At 45.9% G+C, this 24,469-nt stretch overlaps 1 protein-coding gene across 4 annotated transcripts in view; it reads left to right on the top strand.

The window, feature by feature from the left end:
- The window catches only part of DGKH (diacylglycerol kinase eta), a 103,183-nt gene that overhangs the window by 17,960 nt on the left and 60,754 nt on the right, over window positions 1-24,469 (top strand). For all 4 annotated transcript variants that reach the window (XR_004427002.1, XM_033154303.1, XM_033154304.1 and 1 more), the window contains exon 2: window positions 24,091-24,201. Coding sequence is in view for 3 of the 4 variants with exons in the window: in XM_033154303.1 (XP_033010194.1) it covers window positions 24,091-24,201 (111 nt within the window). In the remaining variant the exon portion in view is untranslated. The remainder of the gene's footprint in view (window positions 1-24,090; window positions 24,202-24,469) is intronic.

Raw genomic sequence — 24,469 nt, 5'->3', positions numbered from 1 at the left:
CTTTGAGACTCCTTCGGGTAGTGATAAAGCGGGATATCAAATCCAAACTCCTCCTCCTCCTCCTCCTCCTCCTCTTCTTCTTCTTCTTCTTCTTCTTCTTCTTCTTCTTCTTCTTCTTCAACATACCCATTTAGCTGGAGTATGCAGTCAAAGATGGAGGTGGGCTAGACAAAATTGGAAAGAAGGCTAACCAAAAAAGTGCCTGCTGTTAGCAACACTGGCATGTTGTGAGGAGAGCAGATGTGAAATTTCTATCTCATCCTAGTAATTAGACTCATCTGCTCACGGTCTGAAATGTAGTAGATCCTCCAGAGGAACCCAGTTACCGTTTTTTAAAAATATTATCTGCTGGCTGTGGTCTCCCCTCCTCACTGGTTTCAGCCTCTGCACCAACCTCAAGGGTAGCCCCATGTAGAGAGCATTGTAGCAACGCAAGCTTGAGGTTACCAGTGTATGGACCACTGCAGTCCAGCTCTCCTGATCCAGAAACGGGTGCAGCTGTCTTACTGAGTGAAGTTGGCAAAAGGTCCTCCTAGCCCATGGGTAGGCAAACTAAGGCCCGGGGGCCGGATGCGGCCCAATCGCCTTTTCAATCTGGCCCGCGGACGGTCCGGGAATCAGCATGTTTTTACATCAGTAGAATGTGTGCTTTTATTTAAAATGCATCCGTGGGTTATTTGTGGGGCATAGGAATTCGTTCACACACACCCCCAAATATAGTCCACCACCCACCCAGGTCTGAGGGACAGTGGACCGGCCCCCTGCTGAAAAAGTTTGCTGACCCCTGTCTGTCCACTGAAGACACTTGGCACTCCGGTGACAACTCCCAGAAGCGCTCTCTCTCTCTCACTCTCTCTCTCTCTCTAAATATATATATTGTTCAGGGGTCAAATGAATTCTGTTGCTTTGTAGCTCAGAATTAGCCACTTGAGAAGAACATATTATCTACTTGAAAGAGGAATAATTAACTCATGGCCAGATTCTCCATTATCAGAATATAAAATCAAATTAAAAGATAATGAAGTTTAGAGGTCTTATTAAGTGAATCTCGCCACGTATTTTTTTGCTCTGTGTGCTGGAGTACCGAATTAGATAATACTTTGTTTTTATTTAATTGGTAGCATGTACCATTTAACCTGTCCTGCATCTCTGTGATGAAAACACCCAAGCGAATTAATGTCAAAGTCTTCAAGAGCAGATTTGACTGGGCATAGCATCTGGTGGCAATCTGCTGATTTTCGCCAGAGATATCCCTATCAGAAAATGGAACGGTGTTCTGTGCAATTGTTCATGAATTTGAAAGCTTAATTTTTGTGCTGTATTCCCTTTCCTATATACAGCTTTCCCTTGTTTTTTGGAAACACTGCTTTAAATAATGTAAGCTGTCTGTCTGTAGAGCTTTTCAACGCAGTAGTTCACTAAACGTTTTACACAATGTGCTTTACAGTTGTAATGCTTCACCATGATTTGTGGTGAATCTACTTTCAGATCCCAAATGTACACTGAAGCTATGCTTTGGCTTGCGGGGCTAATAATCCTGGAGTGGGGTAGGGAGGAACCTGTATTTAATTTATAGCTTTCTCGGTGTATATGTAACATCTAACCACGGAGAGCATATTTGAAACCTCGTGTATTGCTCTGTAGCCAGAAGGCTCTAGTGAAAATGCTGGAAAACTGTTTTGAGTTCTACAAAAAGCATAAATAAGACATAGGTTAAGAACAATTTTAATTTCCCATGGCAAAGAAGCTCAAAATTGAGCACATGTTGGTCCCAGTTAACCAAACGGTTTATGAAGATAAAATTATTTGCTTCTCAAACTTACTTTAGAGAATAATAAATAGTGTATGTGGCATGTGGTATGTGTCTTTTTAACAAATGTTTTGTCAGTAATGTAGAGACCTTTTCTCAGCCTAAATGAATATTGGAAGCAGCGGTTTATAAGTGCTATACACTATGTCATGTTTATTATCTCAGTTTAACTTCAGTATGATATAGGATCATAATAGAAGTAGGGTTGTTTATAGTTTTTCTCTCCTTTTCAGACAAAATGTTTTGCTCCATAAGATGCACTTTTTCCTCCTAAAAAGTAAGGGGAAATATCTGTGCGTCTTATGGAGTGAATGGTGGTCCCTGGAGCTGAATTGCCCAGGGGCCAAAAGAGGATCATGCTTTTTTTTTTTTTACAAAGAGAAAAGGGGGTGTTGAAAGGACCCCGCTCAGCAGCTGATCAGCAAGAGATTGGGAGAGAGATAAGAGTCCCTGGCTCCCTTTCGCCCTGCCCCCTTGCCCAGGCCTCCTTTGTTGAATGTGCAGCAGAGGGAGGTTGTTTGTTTCCCCATCCACGTGTGACTGGCTGATTAGATTATCTGTCTGGAAACTGTAGAAAAGGCTCCCTTTCCTTTAGAAGCTGCAGAAATGTGAGTTGAACCCCATAAAAATTGGGCTTTTTGCTTTTCCCCCTTTGCAAAAAAAGCTGCAAAACTTTTAGCTGATCCTCAAAAAAACAGGGTTTTCCCCTTTGCAAAAAAGCTGCAAAACTTTTAGCTGATCCTCAAAAAACAGGGCTTTCCCCTTTGCAAAAAAAGCTGCAAAACCTTTAGCTGATCCTTTAAAAACCAGGGCTTTTAGAGGAGGAAAACTAGAAAAATATTTTTTTTCTTGTTTCCTCCTCTAAAAACGAGGTGCTCCCTACGGTCCGGTGCACCCTATGGAGCGAAAAATACGGTAGCTCAGAAAGCAGCTGATGGTTTTTGTATCACAGTCTAGATGCTAATGCCTTCTTGCAATACCGTAAGACCTGCAAAATAATAAGCTGATTAAATAAAAGTAGCTATTATATTTCTATTCAGTAGAAGTAGCAAGGTATTCCTATAGTGATTTTATACGGTGTCTAGATTTTGCTCAGAATTAAAAGAATCACCGGCCCATCCCACTTCTTAATTGTTTCATTTTTCATTCATTGTGATCACTGGTAACAATGTTGCAGATAGATGCAGAAATCTCAAAATTACAGGTGCTAGTTACAAAGAAGCATAAGGCTGATCTTTTGTGAATTATAAATGTTACAGTTACAGGCAGGTGGTCGTGTTGGTCTGCCATAGTCAAAACAAAAAATAAAAATAAAATAATAATAATAAAAATTCCTTCCAGTAGCACTAAGTTTGTTCTTGGTATGAGCTTTCTTTAAAGAAGTGTGCATGCACACGAAAGCTCATACCAAGAACAAACTTAGTTGGTCACTAAGGTGCTACTGGAAGGAATTTTTTATTTTTTATTTTGTTTTGACTATGGCAGACCAACATGGCTACCTACCTGTAACTGGAACTATGGGAGGCACCACATTGAGCCACATGAAATGTAAGTCCATCAACCTCACCAAGAAACTTGCAATACCCCTCCCCACTCCCTCACTATATATATAAGGGTCTGGTGACTTCTGTTTCAGTGTATCTGAAGAAGTGTGCATGCACACGAAAGCTCATACCAAGAACAAACTTAGTTGGTCTCTAAGGTGCTGCTGGAAGGAATTTTTATTATTTTTGTTTTGTTTTTATAAAGGTTATGACAGAGCAGCAAACAGGTTTTCACATTAATGGGTCACTGTTGGCTTGACCCGATCTCAAATTTAGAGTTGGGAAATAGTTTCCTCTGCTGTGACCTTGCTTATGTGAATAAACTTGAATTCTATGTTCTGTAAGTTCCTTCACATCGTATACCTGTGCCGTGGAGAGCATGTTGCGCATCGTGGGCAGGCGAGGGCTCTTGCGCACTGTTACAGAAATTATGGGGGGGGGGGGTCACCTAAGCAAAGTCTCTTCCCGAGTAAACTCATTTGGGGTATGGAGTGATGCCCTTAAGGGGACCCATCTCTCTGCCATGATCCAGTAGGCGAGAGACCAAGCACACAGGGAAATTGCCTCAGTAGGTAATCTCTGGGTGCTTCAGGCTAATATCCCTCAACCAGAATCCCATTGTTCTCTCCCAGATAAGTGCTCAAGGTATCCTTGCCAATACTTAACACCAATTCACATTGGCCCAGGGTTATCTCCCTGATATTGCTCTGTTTCCCCCATATGCTAATCTTGTTTTTCCTATATGTCAATCATGTATAACCCTTCCCTTTCGTGATGTAGTGATGGTGTAGTAATGATGTTTCCAAACTGTATTCTGGGATATGATGGGAGTTTTTAAAAGTTCTTGTAACACTGCTCTGGGTGTGCAGTTTGACTGTAACCTATTGCACAATAAACCCTGTCTTGTCCTTGCTCCAGTGGCTGGACTTCTTTTCTTTAACTCCGCAGAAACCAGTGGGCTTATCCCTAAGGGCCAGGTGGCTGGGCAGTTCCACACCTGGGATTTTCGGTTACAGCACACACTGTCTCCTTGTGGCAGGGGCGTTCCTAGCCCCTTGGCTGCCCGGGGCGGGAAGCCAAGGGGCACCCCTGGGGGGCGGGGTATCGCGGGGCGCGCGTGCGTCATGACGTCATGACGCGCGCGCGCGCGGCGACGACCCGGCATCCCCGGGGGCGGGGCATCGCTGCGTGTGCGTCATGACGCGCGCGCGCGGACGACGCCCCCGCCCCTGGGGTATGCCGGGCGGGGGCTTGGGGGCATCGGCGGGCTACAAAGAGCCCCGAAGCCGCTGCCATAGCGCAAAGGGCTGCCAGGCTGCGGCTTCGGAGCTCTTTGCAGCCCACCGAGGCTCTGGAAGCGGCGGCCCGGCATCCCAGGGGGCGGGGCATCGCTGCGTGTGCGTCATGACGCACGCGCGCGCAGCGCCGCCCCCGCCCCTGGGGTATGCCGGACCGCCACTTCGGGAGCCTCGTCAGTGCAGCGCTGCTGCTCCTGGGGTGACGGAGGGAGCGGCGGCGCATGGGAGTGGTGGGACGCGCCGCCGCTCCCTCCGTCACCCCGGGAGCAGCAGCACCGCACACACCCACCTAGGGGCGGCACGAGGGGCGGCCCGCCCCCACCGCCCCCACCCTACGACGCCCCTGCCTTGTGGGATTGCCAAAGGCAGCTGGTTGGCCTCTGTAAGAACGGGCTGCTGGACTGGATGGGACTTGGATCGGATCCACCAGGACTCTTATATTCTCGGGCGCGTGGAGTTAGGAATATAGTGGGTTAAGGAAATCGCATATAATCCTCCCAAGTCTTCCTCTGTAGATGCTGGCCCATAAACTTGCATTCAGTTACTGTTCCTTGACCTTTGTTCCATCACAGACGCTGTGTATCAGAACAAGCAGAGTCTTGCCCTGTGCTCTGCCTGACGCAAGGGAACCATGCCTGAGTCAGATTAGCCCTTGTGCCAATTTCACAGCCAAGTTTCTTAGAACGAGAACTTTCTTTTGCAACTTTACAGCCGGGTCTTTTCGTTCAGGGGTCTTCAGCCTGCAGAAGCTGCATGCCCTGGATTTTTATACGAAAAAAAACAGAAAGACAATCACGGGATGTAATGACCAAGGAAAAAAGTAAAAAATACTCAGCCGTGACTAATCCCTAATAGTAATAGTAATGATATAACCCAAACTTAACTGAAAACAACTTCAAAAAAATGGGGTGAGGGCCCCATAACAACTAAGTGTAATTAGACAAAAATATATATTGTTGTTGTTCAGTCCTTCAGTCGTGTCCGACTCTTCGTGACCCCATGGATCAGAGCACGCCAGGCACGCCTATCCTTCACTGCCTCCCGCAGTTTGGCCAAACTCATGTTAGTAGCTTCAAGAACTCTGTCCAACCATCTCATCCTCTGTCGTCCCCTTCTCCTTGTGCCCTCCATCTTTCCCAACATCAGGGTCTTTTCCAGGAAATCTTCTCTTCTCATGAGGTGGCCAAAGTACTGGAGCCTCAACTTCAGGATCTGTCCTTCTAGTGAGCACTCAGGGCCGATTTCCTTGAGAATGGATAGGTTTGATCTTCTTGCAGTCCATGGGACTCTCAAGAGTCTCCTCCAGCACCATAATTCAAAAGCATCAATTCTTCAGCGATCAGCCTTCTTGATGGTCCAGCTCTCACTTCCGTACATTACTACTGGGAAAACCATAGCTTTAACTATACAGACCTTTGTCGGCAAGGTGATGTCTTTGCTTTTTAAGATGCTGTCTAGGTTTGTCATTGCTTTTCTCCCAAGAAGCAGGCGTCTTCTAATTTCGTGACTGCTGTCACCATCTGCAGTGATCATGGAACCCAAGAAAGTGAAATATATATATATATTACTCAAATGAAAACCCTCATAACAAAAACCCTAACGAGTTGCCGGCTCTTCCTCGTTTCACTGGATAAGAGTCTGTTTCCTCAGAGGGAAATTGATAATAGAAACTCAGAAAGTTACAAAGGTCAAACCAAAAGAATAAAGCGCAGTAAGGGGAGAATCCTCCCAAACTATTTCATGTTATTTAAACCCAGGTTAGCTAACCTAAACAATTCTGATAAACTCATTACTTTGAAAACGAAGCCGCACGGGCTCCTGTGACAAGATGCCAGAAGAACACGATTGAGACTTCTGCCAGAAGGGTAAAATGGGACTTTCGCCTCCTGACTCAAGACTTTCGTGTGGATGAATGGGTCTTTTGTAGCCAATAAAAGAAAATATACCTCCTTACTTAATTAGCGAGGGTACGGATACGGAGCTCAAATATTTTTGCCAGTTCCCCCTGTCGAGTGCTAACAGACCTAACTTCTTGGTTATGTGAACCAGGGGTGTGGAACATTTTTGGCTCCATGGGCCAGATCCTCATCAGGGTTGGCTTCCTGGGCCAAATTTTACAGGTAGGCGCAGCCCGCTTGTCAATCACCTGATGTCCAAGGTGCTTTGAAGTAGCAAAGTCAGGTGTTCAGAGTACCTTGCAAGGTGTTGCTAAAGCTGAGTCCCTCCCCACCTCAGTTTCAGCAGGGGTTTCCATGGCATCCTGCTGAACTGAGCCATGACTTAACCACCTCCCTGCTCATCAGCTGAGGGGTGGGTTCAAATTCTACCCAGGTTGGCTGTTGCTAAGTGGTGCGTGCAGCCAAACGGAGCAAGGTTTAACTTGCTGCTTGTCAGCTGAGGAGCAGGAGGTTAAATTCTGCTGCTTTGCCTGTGTGCCTCTGTTGCCTGCTGGGAGCAGGCATACTCAACCAGCACAGGATTTAACTCGACCCTCCTGTCCCTGGCCTCAGACCGGTGGGGGGAAGCCAGGTACCCTCAGAGGCGTACCGAGCCGCTTGGCTGCCGGGGGTGGCAAGCCAAGTGGCACCCCCCGTGGGCGGGGCCTCGCTCCGTAGTGTATGCGTCATGACGTCAGTCCGCCCGGACTCCCAAGCCACTGCCCGGCACCCCTTCTGTGTGGCAGCTGCTTGTGTGGAAGCGCTGCTGGGCGGCGACTTGGGAGTCGCACTCACGGGGGGGGGGGTGGCCGGGTGGCGGCCTGGGAGTCAGTCCACCCGGACTCACAAGCCGCCACCCCCGCGAGTGCAACTCCCAAGCCACCGCTCGGCAGCCCTTCTGCACGAGCAGCCACTGCATGGAAGGGACAGAAAAGGGGTGCCGGGCGGCGGCTTGGGAGTCTGGGCGGACATGTGCAATCCGCCTGGACTCCCAAGCTGCCACCCGGCACCCCTTCCGTGCAGCGGGGTGGTGGTGGCGCAGAGTGTCACCCTCCCCAGGCTGGAACCCAGGGTGCCCCACCCCCAATGCCCTGCCCTCGCTACGCCACTGGGTACCCTTGCCCTGGGCTTTGGAGGGCTAAGCCAGTCAGGACCCCTTGCCAGGGGCCTGCCAGACTCTCACTGCCATGCCTAAGGCATCACACAAGCTCCACATGGGCCGGGCCGCTCATCAGATGACAAAAGTGACATCAGGCGGTGAGCTGGCGGGCATGGTTTGCCAAAAATGGCCTTGTGGGGCAATTTGGGGTTGACCCTCACATTTGTGACTTCAGCAGAGTGCCATTCCTTTGCAGCTTAAAAGGTGTCTCACAACACATGAAACTGATATGCAGAAAACGCAATTTGAAAAAGAGAGAGACAATGCACGTATTTTTGTAAACTGAGAAATCTTTACTAAAAATATATTTAAAAAATAAATACATAAACATAAAAAGCAATTCCTTACACAGCATTGCTTTCAGATGGTTCGGGGGGTTGGAAAACTTCATACCCTCCAACATTTCTCCAATGAAAATAGGGACGTCCTAAGGAAAAGCGGGACATTCCGGGATCAAATCAGAAAGCGGGACAGCTTCTGTAAATCAGGGACGTCTCTGAAAAATAGGGACACTTGGAAGGTCTGGCCTTTGAGAACTTGTTCTTTCTGGGTTTATAACACCAGAGTTCTGTAATTTGTTCTACAAACTCAAAACAATAAAGTGTAAATTCTGTCACAAGGAGGGGAGCGAAAGGGAAGCTTTGATAGGCTAGTTTTAGCCTTTTAGTAGAGCTGGACCATAAAGAAGGCTGATCGCCGAAGAATTGATGCTTTTGAATTATGGTGCTGGAGGAGACTCTTGAGAGTCCCATGGACTGCAAGAAGATCAAACCTATTCATTCTCAAGGAAATCAGCCCTGAGTGCTCACTAGAAGGACAGATCCTGAAGTTGAGGCTCCAATACTTTGGCCACCTCATGAGAAGACTCCCTGGAAAAGACCCTGATGTTGAGAAAGATTGAGGGCACAAGGAGAAGGGGACGACAGAGGATGAGACGGTTGGACAGTGTTCTCAAAGCGGCTAGCGTGAGTTTGGCCAAACTGCAGGAGGCAGTGAAAGATAGGCGTGCCTGGCGTGCTCTGGTCCATGGGGTCACGAAGAGTCGGACACGACTGAACGACTGAACAAATCCAGGATGCTTTAAGGCAGACAGGATTGTCCCGGTATTACCTCTTTTTCTCTCCCTTAAAATAATAACCACCCACAAACAATCTAGCACAGTAAAAGGTAAAAATAGCAATTACTCACTCAGTATATGTCTTGAATGATAACAGATACAGCAGCTTGGTGCAGGCAGGCTTAACATGCTTTTGTTGTTGTTGTTCAGTCGTTCAGTCGTGTCCGACTCTTCGTGACCCCATGGACCAGAGCACGCCAGGCACGCCTATCCTTCACTGCCTCTCGCAGTTTGGCCAAACTCATGTTAGTAGCTTCGAGAACACTGTCCAACCATCTTATCCTCTGTCGTCCCCTTCTCTTTGCGCCCTCCATCTTTCCCAACATCAGGGTAAAGCCTAGCTTAAAAATGGAGTCTGAGCTGGAGCTCAGCATTATGGATGTTCTCACGTTGCAGACATAATGGAAAGGAGAGGATGTGCCCAGGCAGGGAGGAATATTTACAGCATCAGCCCCTTCATGTACCTCTCTGGCAAAAAATATGAATAGTTGCATGGTATATGTAGCCTCAGGAGCTAAGGAGTCACAAATGAATATGTTTTCGGTTTGAATCATTAACACCAAAAAAAGAAGAAGAGGAAAGGTCCATCTGCTCTGGGGGTTGGAGGTGTTGCTTTGTAACTCAGAACTGGTGTCTGTTTGCTTTTCCTCCTCCCTCCTCCCTCTCTTTTCCTTTTATGCCCTGTCTTTCAGATTGTAAGCCTGAGGCCAGGGGGTATTTTGTTATTGATCTTTGTAAGCCACTCGAGCATCCGTATTTTGAACGGGGATCTGCGTGAAAATGCTTAAAATAAATAAGTAAGGGAGGAAGGAAGGAATTTTCGTAGGGGAGAAGAGCATATGAGCACATGAGTTCATATCAATTGAAAAGAGATTGGGATGGGTTACAGCTACGCTGTGTTACTGAGACACAGTAGCAAGGAGAAGATAGTGCCTTTTTACAATTTCTGATAGAACTGTAAACTGCGTGTGCTCCTTTCGCTGGAAATTTGTAGAGGAATCCTAAATGATAGATAAAACTTGCTTTATGAGCCTGCGGAAGCCAATGTTTTGCATTAAGGGCGCTCAGAATCTTGCAGTTCAGAAAGAAGCCATAATATGAAGCAGCTAGCTCTGCGCTTTAGATAATAGCTGAGAATTATTAGCATAATAGAGGCAACTTTTCAGTTAGTTCATTGCTAAGTGCCGTACAATAGGTGCATGTTTTCTGGGAAGCTTTAAAGAGATGGATGAGATTAACCAGGAGAGAGGGGGCTATTTTAATCATCAGAAAAGCAAATTTAAGCGAATTATAGAGCTGGGTTACTTTAGGTTAAGAATTTGATATGTTCATTTAAGAGACAATTTGGCACAGTGTCCAAAAAATTATAGCAAAGTAAGTTTCTTCAAGTGATTGCTTGCTTGAGAAATCATGTGGATTTAATTTGGATCACAGACTGATTTTGTTCCTTGATGATACAGGCTGCGACTCTACTTAGCCTGAACTTGGTTTAGTAGTCAATCTGCTTGCTTAGCAGGGTGGCGCTGCGGTCTAAACCACTGAGCCCCTTTCGCTTGCCAATCAGAAGGTTGGTGGTTCGAATCCCCGCGACGGGGTGAGCTCCCATTGCTCTGTCCCAGCTCCTGCCAACCTAGCAGTTCGAAAGCACACCAGTGCAAGTAGATAAATAGGTACCGCTGCAGTGGGAAGGTAAATGACGTTTCCGTGTGCTCTGTACAGTGTTCCGTTGCGCCAGAAGTGGTTTAGTCCTGCTGGCCACACAACCCGGTTTGTCTGTGGGCAAACGCCAGCTCCCTTGGCCTGAAAGCGAGATGAGCGCCACAACCCCATAGTGGCCTTTGACTGGACTTAACTGTCCAGGGGTCCTTTACCTTTTTACCTTTTACTGGAAGAGTTAGATTATTTGGCACCTCATTTTGGCATTTCTACAAGATTCTTTGAGGATAAGCTCACTTGCGTCCATTCTGAGCTGCACTTTACTAACATAGCTGTCTGGATACAGGTGGGTAGCCGTGTTGGTCTGCCACTATTATTATTATTACTCAGAAGGGTGGTGGGAATGGGTGATCAGCTGATAGGTGTGGAAAACCTGTTGACGACTCTTAACGGCTGCAATTAGTCTTGCAGGGAAAGGCAAGGGGTGAGATGGCTAAAGATAGCTTTGTTATGTATAATAAGATAAGAATTCAGACCAGGTTTCTCCATGGTTTTAAGTTTGGTGATTAGGAAAGAGAAGTGGCTGAATTGCAACTAATCACCAAACTTAAAACCATGGAGAAACCTGGTCTAAACAAAGACATTGGATTCTTATCAGCTGATCACCCATTCCCACCACCCTTCTGAGTAATAATAATAATAATAATAAATTTTTATTTATACCCCGCCCTTCCCCGCCAAACCGGGCTCAGGGCGGCTAACACCAATAAAATAATACCCCTCGCTACTCCCTCACTATATTTAAGGATCTGGTGACTTCTGTTTCAGTGTATCTGAAGAAGTGTGCATGCACACGAAAGCTCATACCAAGAACAAACTCAGTTGGTCTCTAAGGTGCTACTGGAAAGAATTTTCTATTTTGTTTCGACTATAGCTGTCTGGAGTCCAGCTTTTTTTGTACAAATTGTTTCTTTTTGATGCCACATCTCTCCTACTTTTCACATACTATCCCTGGTTGGTTCTAGTGAGATGGTAACGTGAGTGCATGACTTGTCATGATAATGAAGGCCTCCAAGGATGGGTGGCATGGTTCCATCTGTTCTGAAGGAGGTGGGTGTTCTCCCCTGGGAAAAAATGCTCCTCTCTCGATCCTCAAGGTATTAGAAACCAGAGTCTACATTTCCATACTTTGCTCAAGGAGTTGAGCAGAGATTGCCAAGCAGTTTCTTAGGGGTCTGGATAAAACACGTATTGTTTATACGGATCAGTCCAGCTTTGTCCTGGGGCTGGTCCTCAGGGTCCATCTGGCAATTTGGCCTGTGCTATAACAGGGGCAGTGGGAAGATGATTGATTCCCTTATTGATTCCCTTGGATCTTTCAGTGGCCTTTGATATTATTGACGACTAGTACATTAACCCCGTTAAATTAACGGGCGCTAGAACATATGTGGTCAAACTGTTGCCCTAGCAACGTCGGGGACATGCGCAGAGCCGACTGAGCGGCTCTCGCTTATCTCGTTTTTCCCCCCTAACAACCGAGCAGCTCTCGCTTGACATCGCTTGCCCGCCGCCACTTGTAGCGGCTGCCGCCGCTTAGAAGTAAGTCCACGTGAGCGCGCACCTGCCGCGTGCCCGCGCACACCGGCCGTTTCAACAGTTTCACCCGGCCGCCCAAAGTCTCTGCGCTCCAAGTCCCAACGTCTGTCCGTGGGGCACATGCGCAGTAGCACAATCCCACTGACACAGGGACTGGACGCAGAGACACTTGTACTTTATTATAGGTGATGGCAGTCTTCTGGAGAGCTGAAGGCTCGGATGCACTGTGCTCTGTTGGATGCGTTCCTGCTTTGCTGAGATGTTCTAGAAGATAATATTGGGAAGCTATTCTTCTCTTTTGATTTTTGAGTTTATTCGTAACCTGTTTTGAGAACGGTTGCTGAAAAGAGATCTGTTACATTGTCAAATGTATCTCTTGCCCTCTATAGAGCTGCTGGTCTGTAGGACGCGGGCGGCGCTGTGGGTTAAACCACAGAGCCTAGGGCTTACTGATCGGAAGGTCGGTGGTTCGAATCCCCGCGATGGGGTGAGCTCCCGTTGCTCGGTCCCAGCTCCTGCCCACTTAGCAGTTTGAAAGCACGTCAAAGTGCAAGTAGATAAATTGGTACCACTCCGGCGGGAAGGTAAATGGCGTTTCCGTGCGCTGCTCTGGTTCGCCAGAAGCGGCTTAGTCATACTGGCCACATGACCCGGAAACTGTACGCCGGCTCCCTCAGCCAGTAACGCGAGATGAGCGCCGCAGCCCCAGAGTCGTCCACGACTGGACCTAATGGCCAGGGGTCCCTTTACCTTTACCTTTTTAGGACACTTTGGCTTCTTCTGTTAGTACAGTGGAAGAGGCTCTGGAGATCGCTTTGGGTTTTTTCTCCATGTGCTGCAATTGTTTGGCTCCCTACCTGCATGTTTCGTAAGGTGACGGTGGGGAAGCTGAACTGTAGTCACAGAAGGAGAATTTCTCTTTCCTACGGCCCTGTTTCAAGCAGCTCTTTGCGGAAAGGTGCCTTCTAGCATCATTTTCATTTTAAAGCTTACATGTGGTGAGGAATGGGCACTTAAGTCTTTCCCCTTGCCTACTATTCCCTGATCCAACCCCCCCCCCCAGAATCCCGCCCCCCCAATGGCTTTTCTGCTTGGAACATGCAGCAGTAAAGCTGCTAGCACATTTGCAAAGCTAAGCAGGGTCCGGTATGGTTTCAAATTGGATGGGGGACCGCGTGTTGAGATTCCCTCATTGGATTAGATGATGCTCAGGATCCCACCCAACTCTAGGATTCTGTGACTTTTCAGAGGACTACCTGGAAGATGAATGATGTGTCATAATTTGCAGCATTTGCCAGACTCCCCATAACATAAAGTTCTCTGGGTGGCTTACAATGCTGGTATATGTAAAGGTAAAGGGAACCCCTGACCATTAGGTTCAGTCGTGTCCGACTCTGGGGTTGCAGCGAGGGAGCCGGAGTACAGCTTCCGGGTCGTGTGGCCAGCATGACAAAGCAGCGCACGGAAACGCCGTTTACCTTCCCGCCGGAGTGGTACCAATTTATCTACTTGCACTTTGATGTGCTTTCGAACTGCTAGGTGGGCAGGAGTTGGGACCGAGCAACGGGAGCTCACCCCATTGCGGGGATTCGAACCGTCGACCTTCTGATCAGCAAGCCCTAGGCTCTCTGGTTTAACCCACAGCGCCTCCTGGTATAAAGGGGTATAAATACATTTGTACTGTATGCACATTATTCCTTCCTCATTCTTTTCTCCCCTGCACGCTCCCATATTTCTACTTCTGTTTACAAAATGCAAAGTAGAGCAAATGTTGTATTTTAAACTTGGGCTGGCAAGTTGAAAACAACGCATTTTTATTTAGTTGGATGCCATTTCGTATTGCTGGGACTTGTATTGCTGGGACTTTCTGGTGTTTCAGACAACCCAGGTGATCCAGCCCATTTTCAATTAGACTAAACTAATTGTTGATACCAGAAATGACTAAAGAGTCACAGCAGCATTGCTATAAATATAGCAGACCTGTGTCTTATCATCGCAAAGGTCGGTACTTAGACAGCTGCATTCAGATCTCTACTTGTAAGTATATTATAATTTTGGGGGCTGATTTTCACCTGGACAAATGTAACTACGATGATATTCTTGTGCACTTTGAAATTGAAACGAGTACTGACCCAGCAGAATATATTAAATTGCTTCATTTTGTTTTGAAGAACAAGAATGCTTTCTGAACTGCATCAACACTAACTCTGGCAGTTCTTTGTATTGAAATGTCTTACGAAAGTTACGAGAGTTTAATGTAGGAGAGGCCGGGGCAGTGCCAACAGGAACTGAGCAGGAGGAACAGACTCATTCATGTACTGCAGGTTTTTGATGGGATATTTACTGAGGCTATTTGCAGATGCCACCAGACAGAGGCACTGGTTGACACACTGGCGACCCCAACATTATTGTTGTTGTTGTTGTTCAGTCGTGTCCGACTCTTCGTGACCCCATGGACCAGAGCACGCCAGGCACGCCTATCCTTCACTGCCTCCCGCAGTTTGGCCAAACTCATGTTAGTAGCTTCGAGACCACTGTCCAACCATCTCATCCTCTGTCATCCCCTTCTCCTTGTGCCCTCCATCTTTCCCAACACCAGGGTCTTTTCCAGGGAGTCTTCTCTTCTCATGAGGTGGCCAAAGTACTGGAGCCTCAACTTCAGGATCAACTTCTAGTGAGCTCAACTTCTAGTGAGCACTCAGGGCCGATTTCTTTAAGAATTGATAGGTTTGATCTTCTTGCAGTCCATGGGACTCTCAAGAGTCTCCTCCAGCACCATAATTCAAAAGCATCAATTCTTCGGCGATCAGCCTTCTTTATGGTCCAGCTCTCACTTCCGTACATTAATACTGGGAAAACCATAGCTTTAACTATACGGACATTTGTCGGCAGGGTGATGTCTTTGTGATGTCTTTATTATCACATTATTATCTGAAGAAGTGTGCATGCACACGAAAGCTCATACCAAGAACAAACTTAGTTGGTTTCTAAGGTGCTACTGGAAGGATTTTTTGATTTTATATTTTTTTAAATCACGTAGATTAGGAGTGGCCAACTTCCAAGAGACTGTGATCTACTCACAGAGTTAAAAACTGGCAGTGACCTACCCCCTTTTGGGGGGTTCAGGTCAAAGTTGTTCAGCTTTTTTTTAGGAAGGAAAGCCCTGTTTTTTGGGGTTCACGTAAAAGTTGTTGAGCTTCTTTAGGGAGGAGGAAAGCGACATTGAGCTTTTTTAAAGGAAGAAAAGCCCTTTTTTTGGTGGTTCAGGTCATTTTAGGGGTGCAGGGCAAAGAAGTTGAGGTTTTTTTAAGGACAGCCAAAGTTTTTTTAGCTTCTTTGGGGGGAGCCACTGATCTACCAGTGATCTACCACAGACGTCCAGTGATCTACCGGTAGATCGCGATCTACCTGTTGGGACATGCCTGACATAGATGATTGGAGTGAGACTGACTCCAACCACGTTTCCCGCCTCTAGTGCTGTTTCTAGTAGCTCAATAGTGCAAGCCACAGAGTTTAGTGACCATTAGTGTCAAATTATGAGGATGCTTCCTTAAAGAATAAGATAATGAGGTTGGCTGCTCATGAATGTATAGCATGGAGGTTATCAGTGAAGAAATTGCAAGTCAGGAGCTTAATTGCCGTTTGCACAGAAAGTTGAGTGTGAAAATAACGGGGTGTCATTGGAGAGTTTGACTAACTGTTACAGCTGACAGGATACAATTACTTTGCGGCTCTTTCTCAACAATAAAAAAAAATGTGTCGCTTCAAGTGATTTTCTTTTCAGTATTGTATATTCATATTCTGCACTTGTCGGGAGGGGAAGATCGTAATCACAGGTTTAAAATCTGCTATTTTTCTCCCCTTCTTTATGGTACAGTTTCAAAACCAGCTTTTTTTTGTGTGTGAACTGCATGCAGACCCTCGACCTACAGCCTGCCCACTCCCCTTGCTCCGACAAACTCGGGACGGACACAGCAGTGAGCATCTCAACAAGGAGATGCCTTGTCCACATCCAGAACTAAGTGCATGCATTCTGTATACCATATATTCTTTAAAATCTATATAATCAGACATTTTAGAAAGTGGAAGTCGAAAGTAATTTGTAACAATTTTGAATATCAATAGTAAAACTCAAATCTGTTGAATTGAGTATGTTGTTGTTGTTCAGTCGTTCAGTCGTGTCCGACTCTTCGTGACCCCATGGACCAGAGCACGCCAGGCACGCCTATCCTCCACTGCCTCTCACAGTTTGGCCAAACTCATGTTGGTAGCTTCGAGAACACTGTCCAACCATCTCATCCTCTGTCGTCCCCTTCTCCTTGTGCCCTCCATCTTTCCCAACATCAGGGTCTTTTCTAGGGATTCTTCTCTTCTCATGAGGTGGCCAAAGTACTGGAGCCTCAACTTCAGGATCTGTCCTTCTAGTGAGTACTCAGGGCTGATTTCTTTGAGAATGGATAGGTTTGATCTTCTTGCAGTCCATGGGACTCTCAAGAGTCTCCTCCAGCACCATAATTCAAAAGCATCAATTCTTCGGCGATCAGCCTTCTTGATGGTCCAGCTCTCACTTCCGTACATTACTACTGGGAAAACCATAGCTTTAACTATACGGACCTTTGTCGGCAAGGTGATGTCTTTGCTTTTTAAGATGCTGTCTAGGTTTGAGTATAGTTTTTACATAATTGCCTTCATCTTTCTGCAGTGCAGAAAATGCCACACATTCTATCTTCTGTTGTAGCATTAAGTAGATCTGTTTCTGATGATCTGATCTCGAAGTTTAAAAGCTGTAGATCAGGGGTGGTCAGCTCCCAAGAGACTGCGATCTACTCACAGAGTTAAAAACTGGCAGTGATCTGCCCCCTTTTTGGGGTAAGTTGTTAAGCTTTTTTTTAAGGGAGGAGGAAAGCCCTGTTTTTTAGGAGAGCAGGGCAAAGTTGTTGAGGTTTTTTAGGGGAGCCAAAGTTGTTGAGTTTCTTTGGAGCAAGCCAGTGATCTACCGGTAAATCACGGTCTACCTGTTGGACATGACATGCACAGCGAGAGATGTCAAGCCTTTATTTGTCATAATTGTGATGACTGTGGCGTACAACTGATGAAAACCCCAAATTCACAATCTCAGAAAATTAGAATACTGTGAAAAGATGCAGTAGCAGATAGTAGAGTCTATCTCATATGTTAGTTTCACCTTTTAAGTTGAATTCCTGAAATAAATGAATTTTCCCACGATATTCTAATTTTTTGAGTATCACCTGTAGATGAAGATAGCAAGATTTACAATTGAACGCACTATTGGATTATCTAAAACCAGGGAATATGGAGCCTATATAATCCCGATTGCACTGTGGAATACATAAACTGGTAGCCACTTCAGATTTATATAGCTTTCCCCCCCTTTCTTGACTGCATAGTTAGTATTGATCTGTTTTGTAAATTAGCCTGTTTGATGGCTTTTATCTTTCTTTCTTTCTTTCTTTCTTTCTTTCTTTCTTTCTTTCTTTCTTTCTTTCTCTCTTTCTTTCTTTCTTTTTATGTATATCATTGATTTCTAGGCTGTTCATTCTAATTGAATAGCTGTGAAAAAGAAACCCATTAAGGAGCAATTCCTAGGTTTAATACGTCTTGGATGTCTGTGTTGGAAATACTGAGGTATATGGACAGCTCCTTGTGTTGTTCTTGTGTGGTGTTTAAGACAGTGTTTTTCAACCTTTTTTGGGCAAAGGCACACTTGTTTCATGAAAAAAATCACGAGGCACACCACCATTAGAAAATGTTAAAAAAAATTAACTCTGTGCCTATATTGACTATATATAAAGTAATTTTTCAATTTTTCCCACGGCACACCAGGCAACATCTCGCGGCACACTAGTGTGCCGCGGAACAGTGGTTGAAAAATACTGGTTTAAGAGACTGACCTATGAACAGCAAATCACTAAGGGAGCCATCCTATTCACAATAAGCTGGTGTAAAGCAAGCAAGTGTAAGCTGAGTCAAGTGGAGTGCAAGCTTGGAGCCTTTCTGAATAGATCCGAGGAGGAGGAGGTTAATTGCTAAATCCGGGGGGCAGAACTAATCCACGCCACTCCATTTCTGTCCATTTGCACATTGCAAATGCCTGGCTGTTGCTTTCTTCCACTAAGCACTAAAAACCTCCCTCTTTGCCTTCGTTTTCCCCTTGCCAGTCAGCCAATAAAATACATTGCTGGGAAGGCACCAGACTGTGATTTTAAGAAAAGAGGGCAGGGTTGTTTCCCCCCCTGTTTTTCAGCTGCACGGAAGGGTTCTTGAAAACCCGGCATATATAAAAAGGAGGCTGCTGGAAGGCGGCATTCTGGTTGGCCTCTTCAGAGTCCCAGGGGATTGCTTGAGTCACAGAAGAAAGGGGAGACCGCAAACATTGCTTGCTATTCCAGAGGGAGATGGCTAGTCCTGCTTGAAGGCGCTGCTGGGGCATCATCTGCTTATTTTAAGCTGCAGTGAAGGAGCGCTGCATTCTCTCCAAATAGGTAATATTAATGCCTCACCACTTCCATTTCCCCACCTTTGCTTAGTTTTGCTCCAAACTGGCTCTTGCGAGATGAGACTCCTTTTGCTTTGCATGTAGTATTTTCCCCTTCCTAGTTCACTTGCATCCCATAGCAAGCAGGGTATTTAAAACTCTGCCTTATAATTCCTTGTTGTTGTTCAGTCGCTCAGTCGTGTCCGACTCTTCGTGACCCCATGGACCAGAGCATGCCAGGCACCCCTATCCTCCACTGCCTCCCGCAGTTTGGCCAAACTCATGCCAGTCGCTTCGAGAACACTGTCCAACCATCTCATCCTCTGTCGTCCCCTTCTCCTTGTGCCCTCCATCTTTCCCAACACCAGGGTCTTTTCTAGGGACTCTTCTCTTCTCATGAGGTGGCCAAAGTACTGGAGCCTTCAGGATCTGTCCTTCTAGTGAGCACTCAGGGCTGATTTCTTTGAGAATGGATAGGTTTGATCTTCTTGCAGTCCATGGGACTCTCAAGAGTCTCCTCCAGCACCAGAATTCAAAAGCATCAATTCTTCGGCGATCAGCCTTCTTTATGGTCCAGCTCTCACTTCCATACATTACTACTGGGAAAACCATAGCTTTAACTATACGGACCTTTGTCGGCAGGGTGATGTCTTTGCTTTTTAAGATGTATAATTCCTTATTAGGCGACTTTGCTGCTTTCCTAGTAACCAAGTAGATGGCATGCGTGAAAAAGCTTGTCTACTGTGTAAAACACTGTTAACTTTCAAGATTTAAAGCTGCTTTCGTTGTTTCTAATTCATTTTCTATTGGCCGTGTTGTTGCAGTCGTACCTTGGATTTCGAACAGCTTCGTTCTCGGACATTTTGGCTCCCGAACCTGGAAGTGACTGTTCCGGTTTGTGAACTGTTTTTGGAAGCCGAATGTCCGACGGGGATTTCACAGCTTCCGATTGGCTGCAGCAGCTTCCTGCAGCCAATCAGAAGCCGCGCTTTGGTTTCCGGACGTTTTGGAAGTCGAACGGACACCTGGAACGGATTCCATTAGACTTCCAAGGTACGACTGTATTTTAAAACCTGTATTTATTTACAAATGAAAATATTAGAATTCCCGTTGCAGTGTGTGCTTTTGCTAGGCATAGAGAGCATGTGCAGGAATTTTGGTCCGTGCTAAGTTTTGCCAAGTCAAGCAAAGGGTGTCTAAGGCCCTGAGCCTATGCAGCGCTCTGTCTATTTGTGTGTCTCCAGTAAAGATCCCAAGGATTGTACTGTATCACTACTTCCTTCCCTACACGTGTAACACTCAAGTAGATGTGAATGCATGCATTCATGCAAGGGCAAATCTGCTCAACAACAACACAGGGCTTCGTTGTCAGCACTAATTTGTTTAAAGGATGAGGTGCGGCTTTATACGGTGAATTTGAAAATGTCAGTCTCTTCAAGAACAAACATCATGTTGCGAAGGTTGGGTGCCTCCGCCCCTCCCTGCCGAGCGATGGCAAGACCCAAGGCGTTCCAGGTACTCGCCCTGGCTCTGTGTTCCTTTGGAGAATTAAGGCACGGCAGAGGCTGTCGAGAGCCAGTGTGGTGTAGTGGTTAAGAGCGGCGGACTCGTAATCTGGGGAACCGGGTTCGTGTCTCCCCTCCTCCACAGGCAGCTGCTGGTTGACCTTGGGCTAGTCACACTTCTCTGAAGTCTCTCAGCCCCACTCACCTCACAGAGTGTTTGTTGTGGGGGAGGAAGGGAAAGGAGAATGTTAGCCGCTTTGAGACTCCTTCGGGTAGTGAAAAGCGAGATATCAAATCCAAACTACTCTTCTTCTTCTTCTTCTTCTTCTTCTTCTTCTTCTTCTTCTTTAAAAATTACAGTTTATTCACCTATTATTTTCACCTTCCGTCCGCATTTAGCCTGGAGAAGAGAAGGTTAAGGGGTGATCTGATAGCCATGTTCAAATATATAAAAGGATGTCATATAGAGGAGGGTGAAAGGTTGTTTTCTGCTGCTCCAGAGAAGCGGACACGGGGCAATGGATTCAAACTACAAGAAAGAAGATTCCACCTAAACATTAGGAAGAACTTTCTGACAGTGAGAGCTGTTCGGCAGTGGAATTTGCTGCCAAGGAGTGTGGTGGAGTCTCCTTCTTTGGGGGTCTTTAAGCAGAGGCTTGACAGCCATCTGTCAGGAATGCTTTGATGGTGTTTCCTGCTTGGCAGGGGGTTGGACTGGATGGCCCTTGGGGTCTCTTCCAACTCTATGATTCTATGATTCTATGGAGATAGTCCAGATCTTACAGTGTGGTCATTTCAAGAGGGGCTTGTCCTCCACAGCAGTGCAGCCAGCCTTCAGCCACCCTGCCCAAGATGGATCCCAGTCTTTCTTCCTCCTCCCCCCGCCCAGAACACTCTGCTACAAAACTCTCTTTTCTTGTCACCTCACACCCTGGCAACCTTCCAAACCCCCAGTCTCTCTGGGTACAAGGGGGGAGGACAGTTCTCTTGTGTAATGGTCCTCAGTTGCCCTCTATTGTTTCTTAATGGCCCCAGCTAGGCCAGGTGGTTTTGCACAGGCTAGCCCAGGGATTCCCCCGCAGCTGGTATTTCTGCCTTCACATCCCAAATAAAATCCTACAATTTATTATTTCCTAGGGTTATTTTTTTTGGGGGGGGGTGTCCCCCAAATATATAACAATTATCAAAGGCAACTGTTTGCACTTTGAATTTCACTGACATTTCAAGCTGGAGAGTATTTTAGGAACACTTGCTATGTTACAGTATACATGAAAGCATTAAACTATGCATAGAATTAAATTGTAAAACTAGTTTGTCATAGACATACTCTTCATTTGTCTTCTTCTTCTTCTTCTTCTTCTTCTTCTTCTTCTTCTTCTTCTTCTTCTCCTTCTTCTTCTTCTTCTTCTTCTTTGATCACTCATAGCCAAGTCAGATTGTCTTCCATAAACATGGTTTTAACTGAGTCCGTAAGTGACTGTGGAGGCCAATTCTGGATCCACACGTCCAGCCACAGTGGGGACATTGGTTTCTGGGCGGGAGCTGATCACGGTGTGGATTTGCCAAGCGTGCCTTCCTCTTAGCACGTTTCTCCCTTGCGTCCTGAGTTTGAGTGTCTCAAAAGCCCAGTAGCACCTTAGAGACCAACTAAGTTTGTTCTTGGTATGAGCTTTCGTGTGCATGCACACGAAAGCTCATACCAAGAACAAACTTAGTTGGTCTCTAAGGTGCTACTGGAAGGAATTTTATTATTATTATTTTATTTTGACTATGGCAGACCAACACGGCTACCTACCTGTAACTTCAAAGCCCAGGACATCTTTGGTGAAGGCTGTTCTCCAACTGGAGCGCTCGCAGGCCAGTGTTTCCCAGTTGTCAGTGTTTATACTACATTTTTAAAGACCACAGCATTTGATTTAAGTGCTAACTGTAGTAAACTAATAGGTGGAGGTTGATTCCCATCCTATGTGATATTCTGTAACCATCTGTTTCTGGAAAAAGTCTTGTATCACTGGCGGAGGAAGCCGCTTTGCCGCCCAGGGCGGCAAACCCGGGGGCACCCAGGGGCGTGGCTTCCTCTGCGGCGCGCATGCAGCAGACGGCCGCAGGGCGGGGCGGCCTTGCTCCTCGGCTTGCCTCTCCCCGGCTCTTCAGCGGAGTGCTCCGCAGCGCTTCTCCGGCAGACTTCAAGGAGAGCTGAAATCACTAAGTGACTTTGTAAGAGTATAATTAAGAGCACCCTGTTATTACTCAGAAGTAAGTTCACCTGAATGGGGCTTCCTGCCAGGTAAATGATGAGATGCATTGTGGTCCATGAATGGTTATGCCAGAACAGATTTGTTACTGTCTAAGGTGCCACAGGGACGCGGGTGGCGCTGAGGGTTAAACCACTGAGCCTAGGGCTTGCTGATCAGAAGGTCGGCGGTTCGAATCCCCGTGATGGGGTGAGGTCCCGTTGCTCAGTGCCTGCTCCTGCCAACCTAGCAGTTCGAAAGCACGTCAAAGTGCAAGTAGATAAATAGGGACCGCTCCAGCGGGAAGGTAAACGGCGTTTCCGTGCGCTGCTCTGGTTTCGCCAGAAGCAGCTTAGTCATGCTGGCCACATGACCCGGAAGCTGTACGCCGGCTCCCTCGGCCAGTAAAGCGAGATGAGCGCCGCAACCCCAGAGTCGTCCGCGACTGGACCTAATGGTCAGGGGTCCCTTACATTTAAGGTCCCTCAGTGGTCTTTGTTGTTTCAGCCTTAAATAGTTAATATGCTGTGTTTTCTTTTATGGATTAAACAAAACAAATGGTTTGCTTAGATACTCGAAGAAATGACTTACTTGGTAATACAGTCGTACCTTGGAAGTTGAACTAAATCTGTTCCGGACTTCCAAAATGTTCGAAAACCAAAATGCGACTTCTGATTAGCTGCAGGAAGCTCCTGCAGCCAATCGGAAGCCCTGGAAGCCCCCCTTGGACGTCCGGCTTCCAAAAATAGTTCACAAACCGGAACAGTCACTTCCAGGGATACGGCGTTCGGGAGCCAAAACGTTCAGGAACTAAGCTGTTCGAAAACCAAGGTACCGACTGTAATGGTAAATTCACACCGTGTTTCCCAACATTTTCTTGGTCAAAGATTACTGGTAGGTTTGATCATGATAAGATAAAAGAGGAGACTTTGTGTAATATTTCTTTGTCTTTTCTTCTGGGCCCAATTTCATGCGGGCTTCACAAGCTTATGAGCTATGGAGTAGAAGTGGATTTATTTATCTGTAAGTGTGCAGCTTATGCAACCACTTGTGAATTTTTGCCTGCTGTTTTTTTTTTTTTTTTTAGTGAGCAGCGTCTGTTTCAGAATAAGCCATTAGGTTACAGTGATCACTGTAACATACTGGATCTGCTTGAGAACTTTTAATTAATATAACCATACTGCCGCCTTGTGGTAATTGGGTAGAATTGGGTATCTGAAGAAGTGTGCATGCACACGAAAGCTCATACCAAGAACAAACTTAATGTAGTTGGTCTCTAAGGTGCTACTGGAAGGAATTTTATTTTTATTTTTTTGTTTTGGGTAGAATGCAGTCTTTCTAATTAAGTCATACTGATAGGGTTTTAATTCAAATCAATGAGTAAAAGGCAATGCATATATATATATATATATATATATATATATATATATATATACACACACACACCCACACACACACACCCACACCCAAAAAAAATGTTTAGGGGTACTCTCATTTTCCTGCTCTTATTGAAATAATGCCCCTCAATGAGGCCAAACTTAGATTCACAAAATGTTATGGGGTATGCATCCCCCTCAGAAAAAAGCACTGGTAAAAGTTAAAGATAAAGGACCCCAGAACAGTTAGGTTTCAGTTTTTATAAATAATAAAATTATTTTGCAATATATGTAACAATTTTGGCACATGTGGAATTTTGCATTTTCCTTTCTTTTTTCTCTCCTCCCCCCCCCCCCTCAAGACCAGTATAAAGGAAGGATTACTTTTGAAGCAAACCAGCTCTTTTCAGCGATGGAAAAAACGTTACTTTAAGCTTCGGGGCCGTACTCTTTACTATGCCAAGGATTCAAAGGTAAAGATTCATTCTGGTAGGAATCAATATGCTGTCTCTATAATACTAATTGTGTTTGGGTCTCTCTCTCTCTCTCTCTCTCTCTCTCTCTCTCTCTCTCTCTCTCTCTGCCTATTATGAAAACAATTTTAAAAGTAGTTCCCTGTACTTTTGTAAGAAGCAATATGCTGTCTCTATAATTCTAATTGTGTTTGGGTCTCTCTCTCTCTCTCTTTGCCTATTATGAAAACAGTTTTGAAAGTAGTTCCCCCTACGTTGGTAAAAATCA

Source organism: Lacerta agilis, chromosome 7, assembly GCF_009819535.1.
Source record: "Lacerta agilis isolate rLacAgi1 chromosome 7, rLacAgi1.pri, whole genome shotgun sequence".
NCBI lineage: Eukaryota > Metazoa > Chordata > Lepidosauria > Squamata > Lacertidae > Lacerta > Lacerta agilis.
Note: the sequence above shows the minus strand (reverse complement) of the source record. Positions and strands in the feature narration are given on the sequence as shown.